The sequence below is a fragment of the Cololabis saira genome, chromosome 6 (assembly GCF_033807715.1).
Source record: "Cololabis saira isolate AMF1-May2022 chromosome 6, fColSai1.1, whole genome shotgun sequence".
Lineage (NCBI taxonomy): Eukaryota > Metazoa > Chordata > Actinopteri > Beloniformes > Belonidae > Cololabis > Cololabis saira.
This window is the reverse complement of record NC_084592.1, coordinates 17,653,201-17,672,816: the sequence shown is the minus strand read 5'-3', so window position 1 is coordinate 17,672,816 and position 19,616 is coordinate 17,653,201. Positions and strand designations below refer to the sequence as shown.

The window sequence follows — 19,616 nt, the reverse complement described above, 5'->3', positions numbered from 1 at the left end:
CATTAGCTTAATTTTTCAGATCCAAAAGCCACATTTATGTTTTATAAACAGTGGAAAATGTAGGTCAGTGTGGATATGATTTAGCCTGTTAAATAAAATATGGTCTAGCAGTTAAATAAAGCTAGTACTCACTGACGATCATTGTCTATTTTAAGATATGTTTTAATGTGTTTATTGTATGGATTTATTGTCTAATTGTATTACTATTGATTATGTTAGTTAATTGTGATCTTTTTATATATTCATCATTCTCCTCATTCATGTGGCTTAAACAGTTGGTGGAGGTTGGTTGACTAACAAAAATCTCTCACCTCTCATTGTTCTCTACTCTTTCATGTTTTTTTTGGCAGAATAATGTATTAAGTATTAATCCTCTAAAGCAGTTGCATCCTGCCTTTTTTGCCTGTGCCCCACCCCCTCCTCGGTGCCTTCTGTCTTTATTTGTCAGCAGTGAGGTTTGCTGCAGACTTGCCTATACCTTCTCCTTCAGAGCAGCCCCACGAGGACGAGCGCTCGCCTTTCTTCTTCCACCTCTGAGTGCTCAGCACAACCGCTTTCAGGCTCAATAGCTATTAACCATGGAGTAGTATAAGTCTATTAATAGTATTAACTACATGTGTATGTGTGTGTGTGTGTGTGTGTGTGTGTGTGTGTGTGTGTGTGTGTGTGTGTGTGTGTATATATATATATATATATATATATATATATATATATATATAAACACACGTCTGTTCACGTTTGCGATTTTGTTTACAAAAACTGGATATGATTTATTGCATTTTTAGGAGCTGACAAGGGTGTAATGAGATTAAATTGCTGAAAGGGTACAAACTCACCTTTTATCAATTCCAGTAAAACATAGAAATATGTCATTCCTGCTTGTTCCACCTTTCTGCTCTCATATGGCCAAATGACGATCATTCTAATGATGATTATCTCAAATAAATGCAAAATGATGGTTATTTGTCACAGGCCTACATGTTGAAATCCTGCAGTCTGGACGTGAGCTGTGTCTCCTTAGTCACACAAGTGGTGTTTGATCATTTTATCTTTGTGATTATCATGTAATTCCAATCTCAAAAAGGATTTGTCTGTTTCAGATGGTTCTACAGTTCAGCAGTATACCGGTTAACTCTTCTTCACCAGTTTAGTTAGGAAAAATGTTGCATTTTGATTTATTAAACATGGAAAATGAAACCTATATAATTGTATAAACGTATATATACTTTACATTTACTTTTCAGTATTTGACAGTCATTCTCTGTTTACAGCTGTTTCAGAATATTGATTCTTTAGATTTTCTGGTTTAACAGACCACATTATCTTGCCAGATAGTGGAACCACCGGCTGTGTTGCTAGATTGTTTGTTTGCTACAGCAGTTTAGGATCTTCTTCACAGCTGCACTTCAGGAGGATTTTTCTCTCAAGGTTTTCAGAGTGCTTTCTTAGCACTGTCAAATCGGCATGGTGTCTGCTTCTCAAAGGTCACAGGTGGTGCACATAGCACTGTGTGTGTGTGTGTGTGTGTGAGTGTGTATATATATCTGTACACTCGTGTGCGTGTGTGTGTGTCTGCGTGCAAAGCTGATGACTGATGTCTCAGCAGTAGCAATGCTGACAGCCGGGGATGAGGAGGCCAGTCACTGAGATGGCAGTAACAATTAATATTATCTAGCATTCCTGTGCTGCAGTAGTAAGGCTCCTCTCCCAGAACTGAAAGGAAGTTAAACCGGGCAACACTGAATACCATGACTTTAAAAGGATGAAACACAGACACTTTACATTTTTTCTTACTGAATCAGATTATACTTGTTTTGGTCCATTACTAGTGGTTGTGATGGTAATTGGCAGTTTGCTAAACTTCCTGTCTATATTAATAGTTTTACTTGTAATGTACATCATTGCTAATCTAATGTGAAAACTGTTAGTTATGACATTCACGTCCTTGTCAGCTGTTTTCGCTAATATACATTGTAAATTAATTACAGTACTACCACAGAAGGTAAATAGTGTTTGATTTAAAGAATCAGGGCTGTTACTAGGATTTTGGTGGCCCTAAACAACATTTTGTTTGTGGCTTACAACTGAATGAGCAGACAGATGGAGAAATTATTTGTAACAAATCTTTTACTCTGTTTGGAAACAAAAAAAATATTTGTATTAACTTTGATAAGAAAAGGTTATGTGCAATATATTTGTGTTAAATAATTTGAACTGAACTAGGAACCTTTTGATTCCCCCCCCAACAGTTTGTGGTCCAACCCCATGGAGGGTTCACGGCCAGGAACCGGCCGTGAAAAGAATACTATATATTTATTTTACGAGTTCTTTTTGAGAAAGTTTTTAAATCTCGATGCTGACTGTGTAACCCAGTGAGTTGTTCCCCATTGCAGCATCATGTATTGATCCAGTGTGTGTGCATTCAGAGAGGAGCAATCTATATCTTATGTTTGTGAGGCCGAGAGGGGGCGGGACACAGTAACACGTAGCGTTGCTTTTCCGAACAAAATGTATCTGGGTGGTTATGAACACACCTGGCTGACCATCCCATGTCTAAACATTGCATTCACATTTTCTGGGCAGATTCTGGATGGTAAATACCGTACTGATTTGATTATTTTTTCATGTTAGATCCTCGGCCCGTTTGAAGAGCCGGAAGAATTCACCGAGGAGGATTTCCACTTGCTTGAGCGGATAACTCTGAATGGTTCAGCAGAGAAGGTCAAAGCCAAAGTAAAACAGATGGGCCTGAAGCCAAAGCAGTACGTTCGGATTCCTTATACCCAAGTTGTTTGAAACAAGGTCACTAACAAAAATCTGGAAACCATTCCAGCATTTTGCCCGCTTGTCTTAAATTATTTGTTAATCTGTTTTTTGTTTTGGTTTTGTTTTGACTTTTTTTTCCACAAGGCACATCTTTACTAAATGATTGACTTACTGTACCTTATTTCTGGCAGGGCCAATGACTTGGTCATGAGAGTTGATGCCCTCCTTAGTGGAGCTCCCAAAAGAGAAGTCAGGAGGGAGATCCAGTTTGTGAAAGACACGCATAGGTAGGAATTGTTTTTATTATTTCTTTTTACTGACCTGATTGTTTTGAAAGCCTATATATCGTGTCCCATTTATGAGTCTTTCGACTTCAAAGGTTTTTCAGAGTTTTGTGTAATTTCATGCACTTGGGTATCATTTCTTGCCTCCTCAGTGTCCTCCAGCTCTCACCGCGTGAAAACGAAGTGTTTTATGATGTCGTGGCCATAGTCGACCCCCTCACTAGAGAGGCACAGAAGATTTCCCAGCTTCTGATTGTAAGCAGTATATTTCATTTTCAAAGTGATTGCTCTTTTAGTTTACAATGCCTTCCCTGGTGGTGGGATATAGGCCACCGGCAAGGATGAGGTACAAATATTGACTTATATTTGTTTCCTTTTATTGGGAAAAATGATCAAGGGAAAGGAGTGTCTTCTTAACTGTTAATAAAATTAATGCGGGGTAAAAAACATTCTTTTTTTGGACAACCTTGCCTATTTATCGGAATATTTAGGATTATTTCACATCATTTTAAATATTAGAGCAGGTGAGATTTTATGCAAAGGTAGATCTTCTGTTGATCATTCTGTCCTCCGCCTCCCTGCGACAAAAAAATATTCTTTTCTTTTCATAACCGTCTACGCATCTTTCCCTGCGACTCCTGTAGGTGCTTAGTCAAGTGGTCAACATGAAACTGCAGGTGTTTATGAATTGCAGAGCCAAGTTGTCCGAGATGCCCCTCAAGAGGTAAGCTGTAGCTCCAGCAGTAATTAAATTTTCCTGTTTGGCCTGATTGTGTATCCTCTTGCCACTGCGGACTTCTTTGCCTCACTCCATCCCTTCGTACGTGTAAGTGCATTCTGCACAGATGCAATCTGCTTAATAACACTACCTTATTGCTTTGGGCCTCCAAAATCTTTAGGCAAATTGCATACAATGTTCACTGTTGCGGTTCAAGTCATGCAGCAAAAATGATACTGTTACAAAAAGAAAAAGGGAAAAAAAAAATCCACCCCCACAGACAAACATAAAAAGCAAATAAAAGATCAAAATTGTCCATTACCATTCAGACCCACAAGCGAATGTGGCTTTTATGTGATTTGATGTTTTCTTTTTCATTTTTTTTCCATCATAGAATGTAATTTTATTGCTTTAGTGTAGTGAAATCTCAACGGATATATATAACTACATTTACCAGCTCAAATTTTATTGATGGAAAAACGTCTTCCTCCACAAATCACACGCACATCAAACCCTCCCCATCCACTTCCTCTCCCTTGAGGCGAGAACTGCCGGTAATTAACACAGATGGATACATGATATATTTCTGTGGGATAAATTAGCTGGGTGTCTCCAGCTGAGCTGCAGTTTGAATGCTGTAGTTGTCCAACAATGAACACATTTTGAATTCTTAGTCATCATAAATGGCCTTTTGTTTTGTTATTTTTTACCCTTTAGTTGACTTTAGCCATTAAAAACGTGAGCTTTTGGGAGGAGGTCTTACTTATTATTGTGTTGTGAACTGTTGGTTTATCCCAACAACGGCTTCATCCCATAACATTTCTCCTTTATAAAATAAGTGCCCTTTAAAAGCCATCAGAAATATTGTGGCCTTTCATTAATGTTTTTTTTTTTTTATTATCATTTTATGCAGATCTTAAATGGGAGTCTAGTTACATCCTAACTGTTTCATGTCGCTTTTAAAGCAACAGTGATCTCACATCCCATTTCTGGAAATAGTCCTGTCGGGAACACATGAGTCTTGTTCTGCGTCAGTAACTTTATTCATTTATGCTTCTAAATGTTACGTTTTTCATGTTGAGAATTGGGCGGCTCATAAATTGGAACCAATTCGTTGAAGACGGTGTGTGTTCGCCTCTGGTGTCCTGGGTTTTTCCAGCTTAACTACTGTCGTACGCATCTTTCGGGGATGGGGTAGCAACTCAATTCGGAGGCTGCTGTGTTTGAAATTAACCCATTAATGCATTCAAACTGGGGGGGTTTGTTAAGTTTTTCTCGTACAGTAGTAACTGCAATGACTCCACTGCACCAGAGGGCTCATTAAAAAAAAGCAGCAAGCATAAAGATTGGCTGGGAGCCGGACTCGGCGACAGCTGCAATAATGGAGAAAGGAAACTTTCTGCTGCACTGGCCACTCACTGCACGTATTTGTTACTGGCTGGGAAAGAACACTGGCAGTAATGGTACTAGATCACTCACACGGAAGAAATTGTATGTGCAGATTTGTCATATCAGAGCCCACCTTTTCTGTTTTTGATAGAAGACTATTGCACAACATGTTATCATTGCAGGTCATGCTAAAGAGAGGCACTATCTCAGTACTTTCCCTTATCTAAGCTCTTGATTCATGATTATTTTGTGTCTGTGTGGCTTTCTTCACAGTTTTTACCGTTACGTCTTGGAATCTGATGTGACTTTTTTGGCCAACGAGACCGTGTCTCCAGGGCCGGTGGCCCGTTTCATGGAGCTGCCAGAATCTCCCCTCCTCACCCTGAACATGATCACGCCAGAGAGTTGGATGGTGCAGGCCGTGCGTAGTCCCCACGACTTGGACAACATCCACTTGCAGGAGGTATTGAGCTGCTTAATCATTACACAGTACTACCCCGCCGTCTGTGCATGCCTTAGTACAGCTGGCGCTTCCATCCGCCTGCAGATCTCCATGCTCTGTACTTTGTGATTCTCTCCAGGTGAATGGGATCGTGGCAGCAGAATTTGAACTGGAGCACCTGTTGTTGGAAGGCCACTGCTTTGACCTAACAACTGGCCAGCCCCCTCGTGGACTGCAGTTCACCCTGGGCATGAGTCAGGAGCCGCTCATGTACGACACCATCGTCATGGCGAACTTGGTCAGCATCCCTCTTTGCTTGATCTCAGAGTAACAGAATCAGTTTCTTGCAGTGTTTTGAACAGGTGTTATGCATATTATTGTTAATCATCTGGGACAGAAAAGGCTTGGTGCAAAGCTAGAGAAGATAAATTGGAGTGGTTTTTCTAATGATAGTTTCTCCATCTTCTACTGCATGCACCAAAAACAGGGATATTTTCAACTGAAAGCCAACCCTGGTGCCTGGATCCTGAGATTACGGGAAGGGAGATCAGAAGACATCTATCAAATTTTGACGTGAGTATTGCAGCCTTCATAAGTCCTATCTTTTTATAGATATCTTCAAGTGAAAAGTTAAAGAATTATCATAATTTGCCAGTTGAATTCAGTTACGTTCAACATCGAGGCTGTTTTCAGCAAATCCCCGCTTCCTACTGGTAGCAATAAAATCCATCTCTATGGTAACGTAGGAAAAAAAAAACCTGCTGACACTGTGATAATGTAAGGTTTTGATAAGTGCACGGAGTTGTGCTTAGCATAGAGGCAGAGAGAGAGGTAGGTGGGAAGAGTTGTTATTAAGGCGAAGACGAAGTGGAAAGATGATGCGGCTGGTCACCTGCCATACCTTCCTCCTAAGAGTAACAGATGTTTTACAGTCTGCATCAAAGACTGCATAATGCTCAACTAAATGTGCTGCATATTCTTTATATGATATCAATGTGAAATTAATAGAATTCTGTACACTTCAGCATATTGTTGTTATGCTCTTTAACCTGGTTTAATGAGGGGCAACAGTGTGTGAGTCTGCATTGGCAGCTGTTGTACTATAGTAGTTGCTTTCACAATTACAGATATCGTCCTCTCTGGCTATCCTCACATATGATTTAGGACACATGCAGCCCTCGGTTCCTCTGGAATCATATCAGACAACTGAGATTTATCCCCCAATCCTCCAGGTGAAGCTAAGAGGTGATGTCATTTTTCACCTTGGCAGCGTCATTATTCTTGTGGTTAGCGGCACTCTGTTCTGGTTAGGTGGCCGATCAGAGCCTAGTGGGAGTGTCTGTGCTTTCCAGTCCCGGAGTGTGCATTTTCCCCCTGCCGCCTGTGTTGCCACTGCGCCTAGCCATGACAGCGATGAATGAGATGGCCGGTTTCCCTCTTCTCAGAGCAGGGATACAGATTGATCTCTGGTGCTTTCTAACACAAGCCCTAAAGGCTGATTTGCACCGGCGACAGCAGAGAGGGACAAAACACATGCAGCACTTGAGCATCGGGCTGGGGTGGGGGGGGGTGTGCTGAGGAGAGGGCATTAATCATAGTGTTTAGGTTATATTTTGTTGCCTTCAGTAAGCATTTGGGGTTGTAATGGCTCGCGGTGCATCATAGTCAATTGCTCATCTGTACCTCAGCTTTGCTGCATGGTGTTTCACCATTAGAACCCAACATAAAATGCATCGCCTACTGGGCAAATCAGTCCTAAAACAATTATATTGAAAGGCTGCGTTACCCAATCAATACTGGACAGACTTTCTCATTAAATCTAACAGTATATACACCATGGCTGAGAAGTAATGATGGGCAAAATAATGGTAAGGTGCATCTAGATGATGATGATGGAGGATAATGAATATGGTCTGGTTCTGACCCTGGCAAACGTCCGAGCAACCACTTTAAGTGAGTCTGTTAGTGCTCTGCACATCAGAGACTCTCGTCTTGTTGACGAGAATAACCTATAGTGAACATTTTTTCCTATGGTTGCCATGGGTCAAATACGTGCTGTATTATATATATATATATATAATATACAGGACTGTCTCAGAAAATTTGAATATTGTGATTTTCTGTAATGCACTTACAAAAAAAAAGTCATACATTCTGGATTCATTACAAATCAACTGAAATATTGCAAGCCTTTTATTATTTTAATATTGCTGATCATGGTTTACAGCTTAAGAAAACTCAAATATCCTAAATAGAATATTCTGGGAATGTTAATCTTAAGCTGTAAGCCATAATCAGCAATATTAAAATAATAAAAGGCTTGAAATATTTCAGTTGATTTGTAATGAATCCAGAATGTATGACTTTTTGTTTTTTTAATTGCAATACAGAAAATAAAGAACTTTATCACAATATTCTAATTTTCTGAGACAGTCGTGCGTGCGCGTGCGCGTGCGCGTGCGCGTGTGTGTGTGTATTAATACTTCACATTATTGCTTCTAAAAGTGGTCGTACTGTTTTTTGAGTAAATGAGTGCTGTCACTCTCCTGCTTCTGCACAAGTAAGAGTGGTACCACTCACAAATGCTTATGAGCAAGCCTTTCTCCCACACCATGTGATAAATCATGCTCCGTTATACTAAAGGGACATCTTATAACTGAGATTATTACATAAGGTATCTGAACTGTATGTAGATTTTCTGCCATCCAGTTAAAGATAGCCCAAAGTGCTTTAATAGCAGCTGGTTTCTCTCGACTGAAAGCCTGCCTCAGTTCTGGAGAAGCCTTTCAGATGAGAGCCTTTGCTCGTCCTATTAACTGGTCGTTGATGCATTGTTTAAATATCATGAGAATGATTTGTTTACTGCATTGCATTTCTTACTCTTTCACTTTTTACCCCCGTCTTCAGGCACGATGGAACTGATTCCCCAGCAAATGCGGGTGACGTCATAGTTGTGCTGAACAGTTTCCATAGTAAGATCATCAAAGTCAGAGTGAGTATATTTCTCCGTTACTGTGCGTGCGCTGGTAAAATTATTGAACTGTATAAAGTACTCGGCCTTCACAGATCACAGAAGACGAGTGGTTTGAACAGGTTTACGCACTGCTTGATGAAAACTGTTGGAGCATCATTGTTATGAGTCTCCTTTTTCATTTTAGGTGCAGAAAAAGGTGGAAAAGATCCATGAAGATCTTTTAAGTGAGACTAGTGAGAGCAAAGGCATATGGGAGTCCATAGCAAGGTGTGTAATGTAAAATGTAAAACATTGGCTTCATTTAGTATAAAACGGACCTCCAGGTAAAATGTGATAGGAACCGTGATTTGATTGATGGCTATGCTGATGGGGCTTCCGTTTTTTAATTACCGTAATATGTTACGGTTTCAGGAGATTTTACTCCTCTCGTGGATCAAGACTGCAATATTATGCTGTAAGATCTAGTCTTGCAAAAAATCTGTGCTTCTGTAGGTATGTGTGTGTAATCGAGTGTTTCCCCCAGCAACTCCTAACTGTGTGATCCTGTCTCCTCACTTAATGCTTGCTGTGTGAAGTGTTTGGAGCACTTTTGAGATAAGGTAGGCAGTTTCGCTAGAACACAGTTCACATAAAAACGTTCTTTCTCATTTCCATCCCATGCAGTGTTTATTAGTGGCTTTCAGTTGTTTTGCTGCTCGACTAAACATTGCAATAAATGATATTGCACTTATTCATATCAGTGATGAGTTTAAGAACGCCATCAACGTCACAGCTTTTGTTGTAGCCTAAACAGTATGTAGATTCATGCATAAGTGCATCAATCACACTTAAATGTTCACACTTAGAACCACAAACATGCTGGGCTTTGAGCTGTCGTATGCACTCAGAAATGTTTTCTAATTGGCTTAGAAATTGTCATGGACATTACCAGGCTTCCCATCAGGCATTAACATAAAGTTTAGTGGAAGACTTGTCATAATATCCCTTAGTTACATAAATGAGTTGTTGGAATATGGATTAATATGATTTTTGTGGGAAGAACAGAAGGCAGAAAGCAGTTTGAGTTAAGTATCATTATACTTCTCAGGATGAACAATACTCTGGAGCCTCATCATTTCTGACTTTTACCCTCGAGTTATCAGTGATGTGAGAGGAAGCACTGAATGTGGATACATATGAATCCTCACCGTAACAGCTTTGTGTCCAGGTTTTCCTTGGAAATCAGTGGAAACAAGTTTAAGTTCCTTCAAATTACAAGAGGATCTGCTTTGTTATTTTTAGGTAATTCCAGTGGTTTTTTGGTGAGACTGAAGTCTGGGCTCCTACCGGGCCACTCAAACACTCTGTCTTGTTTTTGATGAGAAATTTGGGTCATTGTCGTGTTGGAATATGAAATTCATTATCGCTTTCATCTTCCTCAAAGATGACAAAGAGTTTTCTACCAAAATATTGTAGTATTGGGAGGTACTTTTTTTCTCATCTGTCTTGATTAAAAGAGCAGTGTTTAATATTGTAGGTTAAAATATCCCCAAATAAACTAGAAACAGCAAGGGAGTGAGAAGAAATAAGTGCAGCCATGTGTCAAAAATTATGACTATGTATTTGGCTGCTGAGATATCTGCAGAGTTAGCGTCAGGCCCGGTTCTACGAGGGTGCATAAGCATGCATTGCACCCTCAGTTTATGTGTTTGCATGCTCAGTTGAAAAGACGAAAAGAAAAATGACAAATGCGCGCGCGTTAAGCCTGATTTATGGTTCCGCGTTAAATCGACGCCGTAGGCTCTGCGTTGGTGTAACGCGGAACCATAAATCAGCCAGTGTCCGTCACTCATCTGCTTCCAGCGCGCATTTTCTTTGTTCGGCAGCGATATTACTGTAAAAATGCACTTGAAAGACAGTTTAAATATTGACTGGTATTGTTCCACTTGAAATGACTGTCATGTTTAGTGATGGTTTTGAGCTGTATAGATAAAATTAGTTTGAATTTCTATGTTTTATTTTCAGGGTAAGAAACATCTGTTGCTAGATTGTCTGATGGGTGAGGTAGCCCAGACTAAATGTAGCATTTTCTTTGTTCTGCAGCAATATTGCTGCAGTAAAGCATTTGAAATACACTTTAAATATTCTTGTTTTGCTAGTATCATTCCGCTTGAAATTATGGGAAAATGCATAATTTAGTGTTGAATAACGTGCCAGGCATGTGCACCCCCTCTGATCTGAGATGCACCCCTAGTCATCATTTTCTAGAACCGGCTCTGGTTAGCGTGCTAAATAACTAACTTCAATCCATCTAATCTCGTCATACCAGTTTCTGCCATGTGTGGCAGTAGCGAGCAACATGGCTGCCTCATTACAACATGATGACAAAAAGAAGTTGCACAGTTTGTGGGCGTACTTGTAGTTGTTGCCAGTCATGTAGGCACAACCACCCAGTACAGGGAAAAGCCCAGATTAAAACACATGAAATGGCTTAAACAGAGTAAATATCAGCTGTGCTGTCCCCCCTTGGACACGGCTCATGGACAGCAAACGAATGGAGTTTGATGCAGAACGTGCTGCATTTATTTTAGATTGGAAAGTAAACCGCTGCTGATCTATGTTAATTCAATTCAATGCCATGTGTATAGAGCTTGACTATGTCCTGCAATAGATTGATGCGGTGCTGTTTAAATCGTTTCAGAGTTGCAGAAAAAGCGTACCTGAGAAACACATCCCGGGAATGCAGATGGTTTTAGAAAGGATGATAAGAAAAAAAAATTGCAACTGAAAAAAATGATTGCACTCTTAGTCACTCTGATTTCTTAATTACAGAACTTGTTGGAAGATCATATGTAACAAGTCTTACATTTATCCATCTTCTTCCGTTTATCCGGGATCTGGCCACGGGGGCAGTAGCTTAACTAGGGAACTTCAGACTTGCTGCGGCGGCAGCCGCCTCCTCGCCCTCCTCCTCGCCCTCCTCCTCCTCCTCCTCATCCTCCTCCTGCTTCTTTCTGTCTGTGTATTTTCCAAACCTGCATTTTCGTAAGCGTCTGAATTCTTTTTATATCCACTGTATGTCCTGCACAGCAGGTCAGAGCACTTTGGGTAACTTTAGAAAAGAGACGTTACCATGACAACACAAGTCCTCATAGTTTGGGGGTTAAACTGTAAAGGGGCTTGTTTATTAGAGCACCCTGACTGATGTGAGTCATGCTGCTGTTTTGTTGTTGAGCTTGTGTGCTAGACATAAAACCTACATTTACCAGGCATTGACTCTAGACAGAGGAAGTTTAGACCAAAGGTGGGTGTTTGGCTTTTTTTTGTGACGTTACAACTGCTGGCAGAAACCTGCAGAACTGGAAGCCTTCGATACGTGCAGTAATTCAAATGGTTTGACTCACTGATCAGATTGTTTTTTTTGGGTGTATCTGTAGCAGTTTAGTTTTTTTTTTCTATTCCAACAGTAAACTTTAGAGATCACGGATCCTTCATGGCTTCGAAGTTGCTTTTGGGAGCATTGTTGTGGAGGAGGAATGTGTAATAAATCAGTTTTACTTCACCATTATAATTGTAGCTCTCGGAGCAGGATAATTAAGCATAAATATTGTTCTCCATTCCATGTAGAGATGCTCTGGTTTCACCTTGTGTTATAAATCCTGTGTATCATATTCCTTGTTGCCATCTCTGAAAGCCCAAACCCGCTCAGGCTTGCCAGGGTTTGGCACACATAGTCCAGTTTGATGGAAGACAGTGGACAGAAGGCCTTTTGTCAGCACTCTGGTTTTGAATGAGTCCAATAATGACTGACTGAGGCTTTTTTTCCCCATAAAAGATCAAAAAATGCATCATGTTTCCAACATCAAAAAGTAATTTTGTTAAAAATGTTGTTTTCAGCCAAAATGTTCACAATGTTTACAATCGTGAAAGTCAGACAGAGTATATTAGTGAATAAATTAATACCTAAGCGTGGTGTTGAGACTCATCCCCACCACATGTCTGATATCCCTGCACGTAATATTCCTGAGAGATAAATCCGTATTAAACTTGTTAACATTAAAGTGTCAAATAAAACGTTGAGTAAGATGGTTAATGAAAAATAATTGCTAAGCATTAATAACATATAAATCTAAATTTGAATTTAACGAGGTGAGATTTATTTTATTTTAAAATATATAGGAAGCCTAACACAAAAGTAATATAAAGTTAATAAAAGTAAAAGAATGAGGTTAAATAAAGATATTAAGTGCAACTGGTTAGATCGTATCAGGAGGGACAATTTTGGTTTCAAAGTAAAGATAAATTACAGCCTCATCGTAAAGATCACAGTTATAGACCACATATTGGCCGGAAAATTGATAATGTCAGTTGAAGCATCAGAACGTCGGACAGATTTTTTTTTTCTCCCTTATAAAGACGACTTTATCTCTACAGAGGAGAATCAGGACTGAGTGAAAGTGAGTGTCATTTCCTGGTTTCCAGCTTCAGATCTTAATTTCTTGTTCATGTGCTCAATTTGTTTGTTTTGGATTGTTTTGTTTTTTTTCCTTCTACCTGTGTATTTCTATCTGACTGGGAGGGAAAAGACGAGAAGCCGTTCATTCTTGCTGCTCTCAGTCAAAGAACATTTGGAGGTTTATTGTCCTTTTCCTCTGCTCTTATAAATCACAACCATCAAGGCTGCGCTGGATGTGAAAGAACATCGTTATTTTGCTCTAGTTCAGGTTGTAGTTTGTGGGAGCTGCAAAAAGCGCATCTCCTGGAGAATCCATAGAAACTGCAGGGCCTGAGATCTTTGTTCTTTCATATATAACATGTGCAGTTAGTGTAAGAGGATTGTGGAACAATTATGCATTCATTTTCAGACACCAGGGCAAAAGTATGCAATGATATTTAAGATGCATAGTTCAGAAGATGAGCTGATTCGTGGGGTGTTAAACTGAGGGGAGGATGGTATTTATGCTAGAGAAGCTTGCGTGTGCAGTTGCATTGTGGAAATGATGATCGTATAAATACCACAGAATGATTCCTTCAGTCTACGGAGCAGGCGGGGGATCAGAAGTTAAGTTTTGTCCAGCTGGTGTCGTCTGCAGCTCAGACCTGTGTGGGTCTCCTCAGAGGTCCAGATTATCTCTTAAATGGGCTCTCACCTGACCGTCTAAAGCTGCTTATCTTTAGGGACCCCATTGTTGTGCTGAAAGCTCTTCATAATGTGAAGCTTAGTCATCACCGGCAGTCCACGTCCCCAGACCCCAGCAGTGTGTAATGACTACCCACGAGCCAACTGCTGCACTATAGGAGGAAGAGTGTGCAGCTATAGAGTGGCAGGTTTGGTTTTTAGCTCTATAGGAAGGGAAGTCACACAGTACTAAAAAAAGTCATGCATTGCTCTGTGCCCTCGCTGGGGTTTGTGTTGTATCGATCCGTCTGAACTTATTGTGTGTGACAGAGAGCTTGTTTTAGAGACAAACAGTGTCCTCTCCCCCCTCCCTCGCTTCTCTCTGTCGTGCTGGAGCCTCCAGTCTGATGGTGTGGTTGTGATGGAGTGTGGGAACGACGCTCCCTCCTCCTTCAGCTGTCTGTGACAGAGACACACAGTTTGACTGCAGACACATCCACCCACCTGGTGCATGTGGTCCTGGTTTCTGTCCACAGCATTAGTCAGCTGGTTTTCACAGGTAGTCTTCTGACTTGATGTGCTTTATCTCTCCGCGTGGCTGCTGTCGACTGCAGCCACAAGTGTGAGCCGATTCCTCCATAAGTGAATGTATTCAAATCACAGTTCTTCTATTTCTATCATCTCACCATTTAAAAACAAGAAAAAACACCAATATTATTCTCCAACATCTGTCTTCACATTTGAAGAGGTGAAAGCGGCTCACTTGTACTTGATAAAAACACAATTTGTTACAGTAATGGTTCATAATGTCGGTGAATCCCGTGGAAACAGTTCAGGGTTACTTAGTAGTCCCCACATGAGCTCTAAGTACTAAGATGCAACGTGATCAGATGATTGTAATCACATTTTTACATATAAATAGTAATGAAGGGTGTGATAACTTTAGCATTTTCATGACACTTACGCAGTTAATCAGCCATTTACTATTTTTCAGATGCAGAGTTCGTTCAGTTTCTTAAAAACGCTGTTTACAGTTTAAACTTTTTCCTCTTTTCATCTCTTAGCATCAGTTCTTTCCTCATATTCTCAGGCGGCATCATTAGGTTACCGGGGCAACAGCCATAATTGACTGATTTGTACAAACACAGAAAAATAATGCCTCCGAGCATTTTATATTTAGTTATGTGATTATCAGAACGGAGTCATGACCTATCATGGTTTATGTCTAAATAATGCAGCTATGTAAAAGGTTTAAACAGACAGTTGCTTATTATTTTGTGGCAATGTTGTATTTTTGCAATGGGCTTTATTTAAAGCGTTTCTTTTTTTAAGCACACCAGGCCACTTTTTTTATCTCACGCTTTTATTTTGTGAATGTGATGATTAACTGTAACTGTAACTGTAACAAATGTTACCATAAAGCCATCATTTCAAATGAAACCCCAAGCAAGATTTCCAGTGTTAAATAAGAAAGTGGGCAGCAGTCCTTTTTAAAAAAAAAAACCAAAACAAACAAAAAAACAACTCACAAAGGAGAATATCACACTTTCCTCAACAACATCTCCAGGATTTCAGCATCATTACTAAAGTGTCAGCACACCTTTTAATGAGGAGAGCATTGCTCATAAAGTGGACACGAGGAGGCGATGTGATTGGGACGCAGCGAGCTGGAATATAAAGTAATGCCCTTGTATGAGGCACACATACAACCAGCTGTATGAAAGAAATCACAACTATGTGGCCAGTTTGGCTAAATTTAGCCTCCTGTAAGATTATACACTTGTGTAAAAGCCACCATCTGTGTGTATAAATGTAACTGATGTCACAGAAATCAGCCATAATATTTTTGTAACTAAGGAAAGGGAGCTGCCTCGCCGTTTGCTGTTTGACGCTTCTAACTTTATTTAATTTAGCCGAAAGAGTCACAGCAGGAGCTGAATTGTCAACCCCATCCCAAATCTGTTGATTCTGCACCACTTCCAACCCTCGATTGAAATGATTTTGTTTAAATGAAACATCTCAGCTTCTGCAGTCTCTCTTGATTTGCTTGAAAAAGTTGTTTTTTTTTTCTGGTGGTTGTGAATGTTATTAACCCAACATTTACTGTACAATAAAAGCATGCCACGACTGCAGTTTGGTCAGCATGAAAAACGGATAAAGGCCAAACATGACAGACTTGACGACTCGTTGTCTCGTTTTCAGCATCACCGGTGGCGGCTCGAAGAAGGATGATGAAGAGAAGAAAAAAGAGCACGTTCTGAACGTATTTTCTGTGGCCTCAGGTCATCTGTACGAGCGTTTTCTGAGGTCAGCCCCTTCCTCCTCCAGCTCCTCTCGCAGCATTACGTTCCACCCCGATCTTAAAACTCACCGTTGTCTCATTTTATCTCCTATTTTCAGAATAATGATGCTTTCTGTCCTCCGTCATACAAAAACCCCCGTCAAGTTCTGGTTCCTCAAGAACTACCTGTCCCCGTCTTTCAAGGTATACGCTTTGTCACTCAACAGAACATAACGTGCATTGATCTGATTTAGGGCTGGGCGATATATCGAGATTTTAATATATATCGATATATTTTCAAACGCAATATGGTACGAGACAATATCGTTTATATCGATTTTTTTTTTTAAAAGGAAAAAAAAGATTTTTTTTTTATGATTTTGATATAGCTTATTTTGTGACAAATTGACTTGAATGTTTTATTTGAAATTTGCACAAATGTTTTGTTATTTGCACAACTGTCAACCTCAGTGGAAAAGTCCGCCTGTTACTACATTATATTAATTGCACCGTGTATTTTAATTTAATTGTTATGCAGGAAAGGGATATTTGTTTTATTTTCTTCAAGAAGCATTTTTATTCTATATATGCAGGCAGATTATTTTTATTTCATTTGTTTTATACATTTTGATATTGTGCAGACCTCTGTTAATAAAGGAACCTGTGAGACATTTGGCACGAGGCTTTGTATTAAAACTGACTGTTTTTTTAAGGGTTTGCCTCAGAAAAAAATGAAGCTAACAGAGAAGCTAACAGAGATGCTATGCTATAATGCTTTGGGGGAAACCCCAATTATGGCACAGAAAAAAATATCGATATATATCGAGTATCGCTATTCAGCTAGAAAATATCAAGATATGACTTTTGGTCCATATCGCCCAGCCCTAATCTGATTTATTTATCCTCCGTTGCTCCCCCTCAACGTGGTTAGGAGACGATTTCACACATGGCCGAGTCGTACGGCTTCCAGTACGAGCTGGTGCAGTACAAGTGGCCGCGGTGGCTTCACCAGCAGACGGAGAAGCAGCGGATCATCTGGGGGTACAAGATCCTCTTCCTGGACGTCCTGTTCCCCCTGGCTGTGGACAAGATTATCTTTGTGGACGCTGACCAGGTAGGGATCGAATCGGTCCATACTGAAGGATTTGTGTGAAGATTTGACGAGATTTTAAAACTTGTCCTTTCCATTTCTCCGTCTCTCTTCCTCGCAGATAGTCCGGGCGGATCTGAAAGAGCTGAGGGACTTAGACCTGGAGGGCGCTCCTTACGGCTACACGCCGTTTTGCGACAGCCGCAGAGAGATGGAAGGCTATCGCTTCTGGAAAACCGGCTATTGGGCCTCACATCTGGGACACAGGAAATACCACATCAGGTATACTGAATCTAAAACTATTACTGCAGAATGTAGCAGCATATTTTATCTGACTGTGCCGGAAAGACATTTGTTGTAATTTTAAAGGGGGGGGGGGGTGAGAAACACAATTACACCTAAGCATCTGGTAGATATTTCTCCTTCTGCAGCTATGACTCACGGAATCATAAATCACCGTAATACAGAAAATGTTCTAGACATTGAGTGGCACTGAGGGCTCCGTCTGTCAGTCTGATGGCTAATCAGATGGTACGAGTGCATGAACAAAGACAGCAGAATTTCCTGCCTTACCACTGGCTGATGGGTACAAAAAAAGACCTGTCATTTCTGTTTGTTGTTACGCGGGTATCTCTGGTCCGCAGTCACAGAGGTGAACTGCACAACAAATTCGACAAAGTTATTTTCCTTTTAGCTGCGTTGATGCGAACGTATAACTCTAAAGGGTATTGACACCCACGATGGTGGTTATCAAGTGTTTTTCTTTACTCAGGCCGCTTTCTTCAGAGTCTGTAGCTGAAAAGAGGAGTTGGACGTGTCAAACACATCCTAAGCAGATCTGACCTTCTTTTTAACACCTGCATACGCTGCGTTTTCTGTTTTCTGTTTCGTGCAGTGCTCTGTACGTTGTAGACTTAAAGAAGTTCCGGAAGATCGCAGCCGGTGACAGATTACGGGGCCAGTACCAAGCCCTGAGCCAAGACCCAAACAGTCTGTCTAACCTGGACCAGGTAAATGACAGATATCGCTTTTTTTCATTTGCATTAGTTAAAGGTATCCTTAAATATTTCATCCCTGTGGTTCTGTTATGATTCCAGGACCTTCCCAACAACATGATCCACCAGGTGGCCATCAAGTCTCTCCCTCAGGAGTGGCTGTGGTGCGAGACATGGTGCGATGATGTGTCAAAAACCACAGCTAAGACTATAGACCTGGTGAGTCCTGCAGCCCCGACATCTCACATGTATCTAATGGCGCTTTTCCACTAGTACCTACTCAGCTCTACTCATCTCAGCTCGGCCAAGTTTCTTTTCAATAACAAATCCAGCACCTGGAGCAGAAGTAGGAGGTTGGAGCGAAGCTGCTGTGACGCATTTGATTGTGTGATCTAAACGAAGAAGACAACAACACTAAAGATGTAGAACATGGAGGAGATGATAGATGTGCTGCTGGGTCTGTGACTTGTGTTTGATATCAAGTTAAAAAATGGGTGAGAGAAGCTTCAAGCGGCGACACTTTTTAATTTTTTTTTTTAGTTTGTCTCGGCTGCTGAAAAGTCAGTTGGAGCCGCGAGCAGCTATGAAGTGACAGAGCTCCTGGTAGATCTGGTCGTTCCTTATCGCCCGTCTAGATCCCTTTTTAATTCTCCCCTCAGCCACCAGGTTTGGTACCATGAAACAGACTTCTGCACTGCCATTGCCTGTTGAATAAAATGAACAAGAAGCCGCGAGCCGCGAGCATGTAGTGAGATGACGTCAGATACGACTCAGCCGCTTAGAACCTCGGCAGAATAGTTACAGAAAAAGTATCTACTCGGCACGTTAGACCCCTAGTGGGAAAGCACCGAGGCGAGTCGGGCTGAGTGGGTACTAGTGGAAAAGCGCCATAACAAGAGAGAACCAACTGGCATATTAGGGAATTTCTCAAAAACTCATCATTGGATCAAAATGTTCATTTTATTCAGGCATTGAAATCGTTGTTGTAGCTCCGGTGTGGAAGTGAGCCGTAGCTGCTGCAACACTGGAATATGAGAGCATATTTCCAGTCGCCGATGGCCATTTGGGACACCACTGAAGGGGCAGTCTGGCAGTGTCCTAAACTAATTTAGAGAATTACTGAACAGGCTCCAGCAGACTGGAATGGGAAGCATCATCTCATTGTGGTATAGGTCACCACTTGGAAATTCAGACACAAGGCTGGACTTAATGTCCTTTTAACGGAATTGGAAACCAAATTAAGTGCAAACGTCTGTCATGGGCAGCGCTGGTAATGGTGCTCCGACTTGTTGGAACTAAGTGCCACTCGCGATATAACTGAGGTTTCGTATGCTTTTTTTTTTTTTTCCCTTTTCCCCATGCAGTGCAATAATCCCAAGACTAAGGAGCCCAAGCTGGCGGCCGCAGCGCGGATCGTACCCGAGTGGGTCCAATATGACAGCGAGATAAAAGAGCTGCTCAAACAAGTCCCTGAAGACACAACGCAAGAAACGGCATCCTCTCCTTCAACACATAAGAAAGGTTGAACAAAAAGATCAAAATTATTTGCCTTCTTGCAGTGATTTATAATTTTTATTAT

General features: G+C 40.8%; 1 protein-coding gene across 5 annotated transcripts in view; it reads left to right on the top strand.

Moving 5' to 3' along the window:
• Positions 1-19,616, top strand: part of uggt2 (UDP-glucose glycoprotein glucosyltransferase 2) — a 45,776-nt gene that overhangs the window by 24,463 nt on the left and 1,697 nt on the right. For 2 of the 5 annotated variants that reach the window (XM_061723435.1, XM_061723439.1), the window contains 17 exons: positions 2,632-2,762; positions 2,958-3,053; positions 3,203-3,305; positions 3,695-3,774; positions 5,431-5,620; positions 5,739-5,897; positions 6,087-6,172; positions 8,507-8,591; positions 8,758-8,840; positions 8,985-9,065; positions 15,874-15,978; positions 16,072-16,156; positions 16,884-17,066; positions 17,164-17,324; positions 17,938-18,052; positions 18,140-18,256; positions 19,402-19,558. In XM_061723435.1, coding sequence (XP_061579419.1) covers positions 2,632-2,762; positions 2,958-3,053; positions 3,203-3,305; positions 3,695-3,774; positions 5,431-5,620; positions 5,739-5,897; positions 6,087-6,172; positions 8,507-8,591; positions 8,758-8,840; positions 8,985-9,065; positions 15,874-15,978; positions 16,072-16,156; positions 16,884-17,066; positions 17,164-17,324; positions 17,938-18,052; positions 18,140-18,256; positions 19,402-19,558 — 2,017 coding nt within the window. Of the gene's footprint in view, positions 1-2,631; positions 2,763-2,957; positions 3,054-3,202; positions 3,306-3,694; positions 3,775-5,430; positions 5,621-5,738; positions 5,898-6,086; positions 6,173-8,506; positions 8,592-8,757; positions 8,841-8,984; positions 9,066-9,148; positions 9,173-15,873; positions 15,979-16,071; positions 16,157-16,883; positions 17,067-17,163; positions 17,325-17,937; positions 18,053-18,139; positions 18,257-19,401; positions 19,559-19,616 lie in introns of those variants that run through there. The other 3 variants (XM_061723437.1, XM_061723438.1, XR_009782791.1) reach the window with 3 other exon arrangements.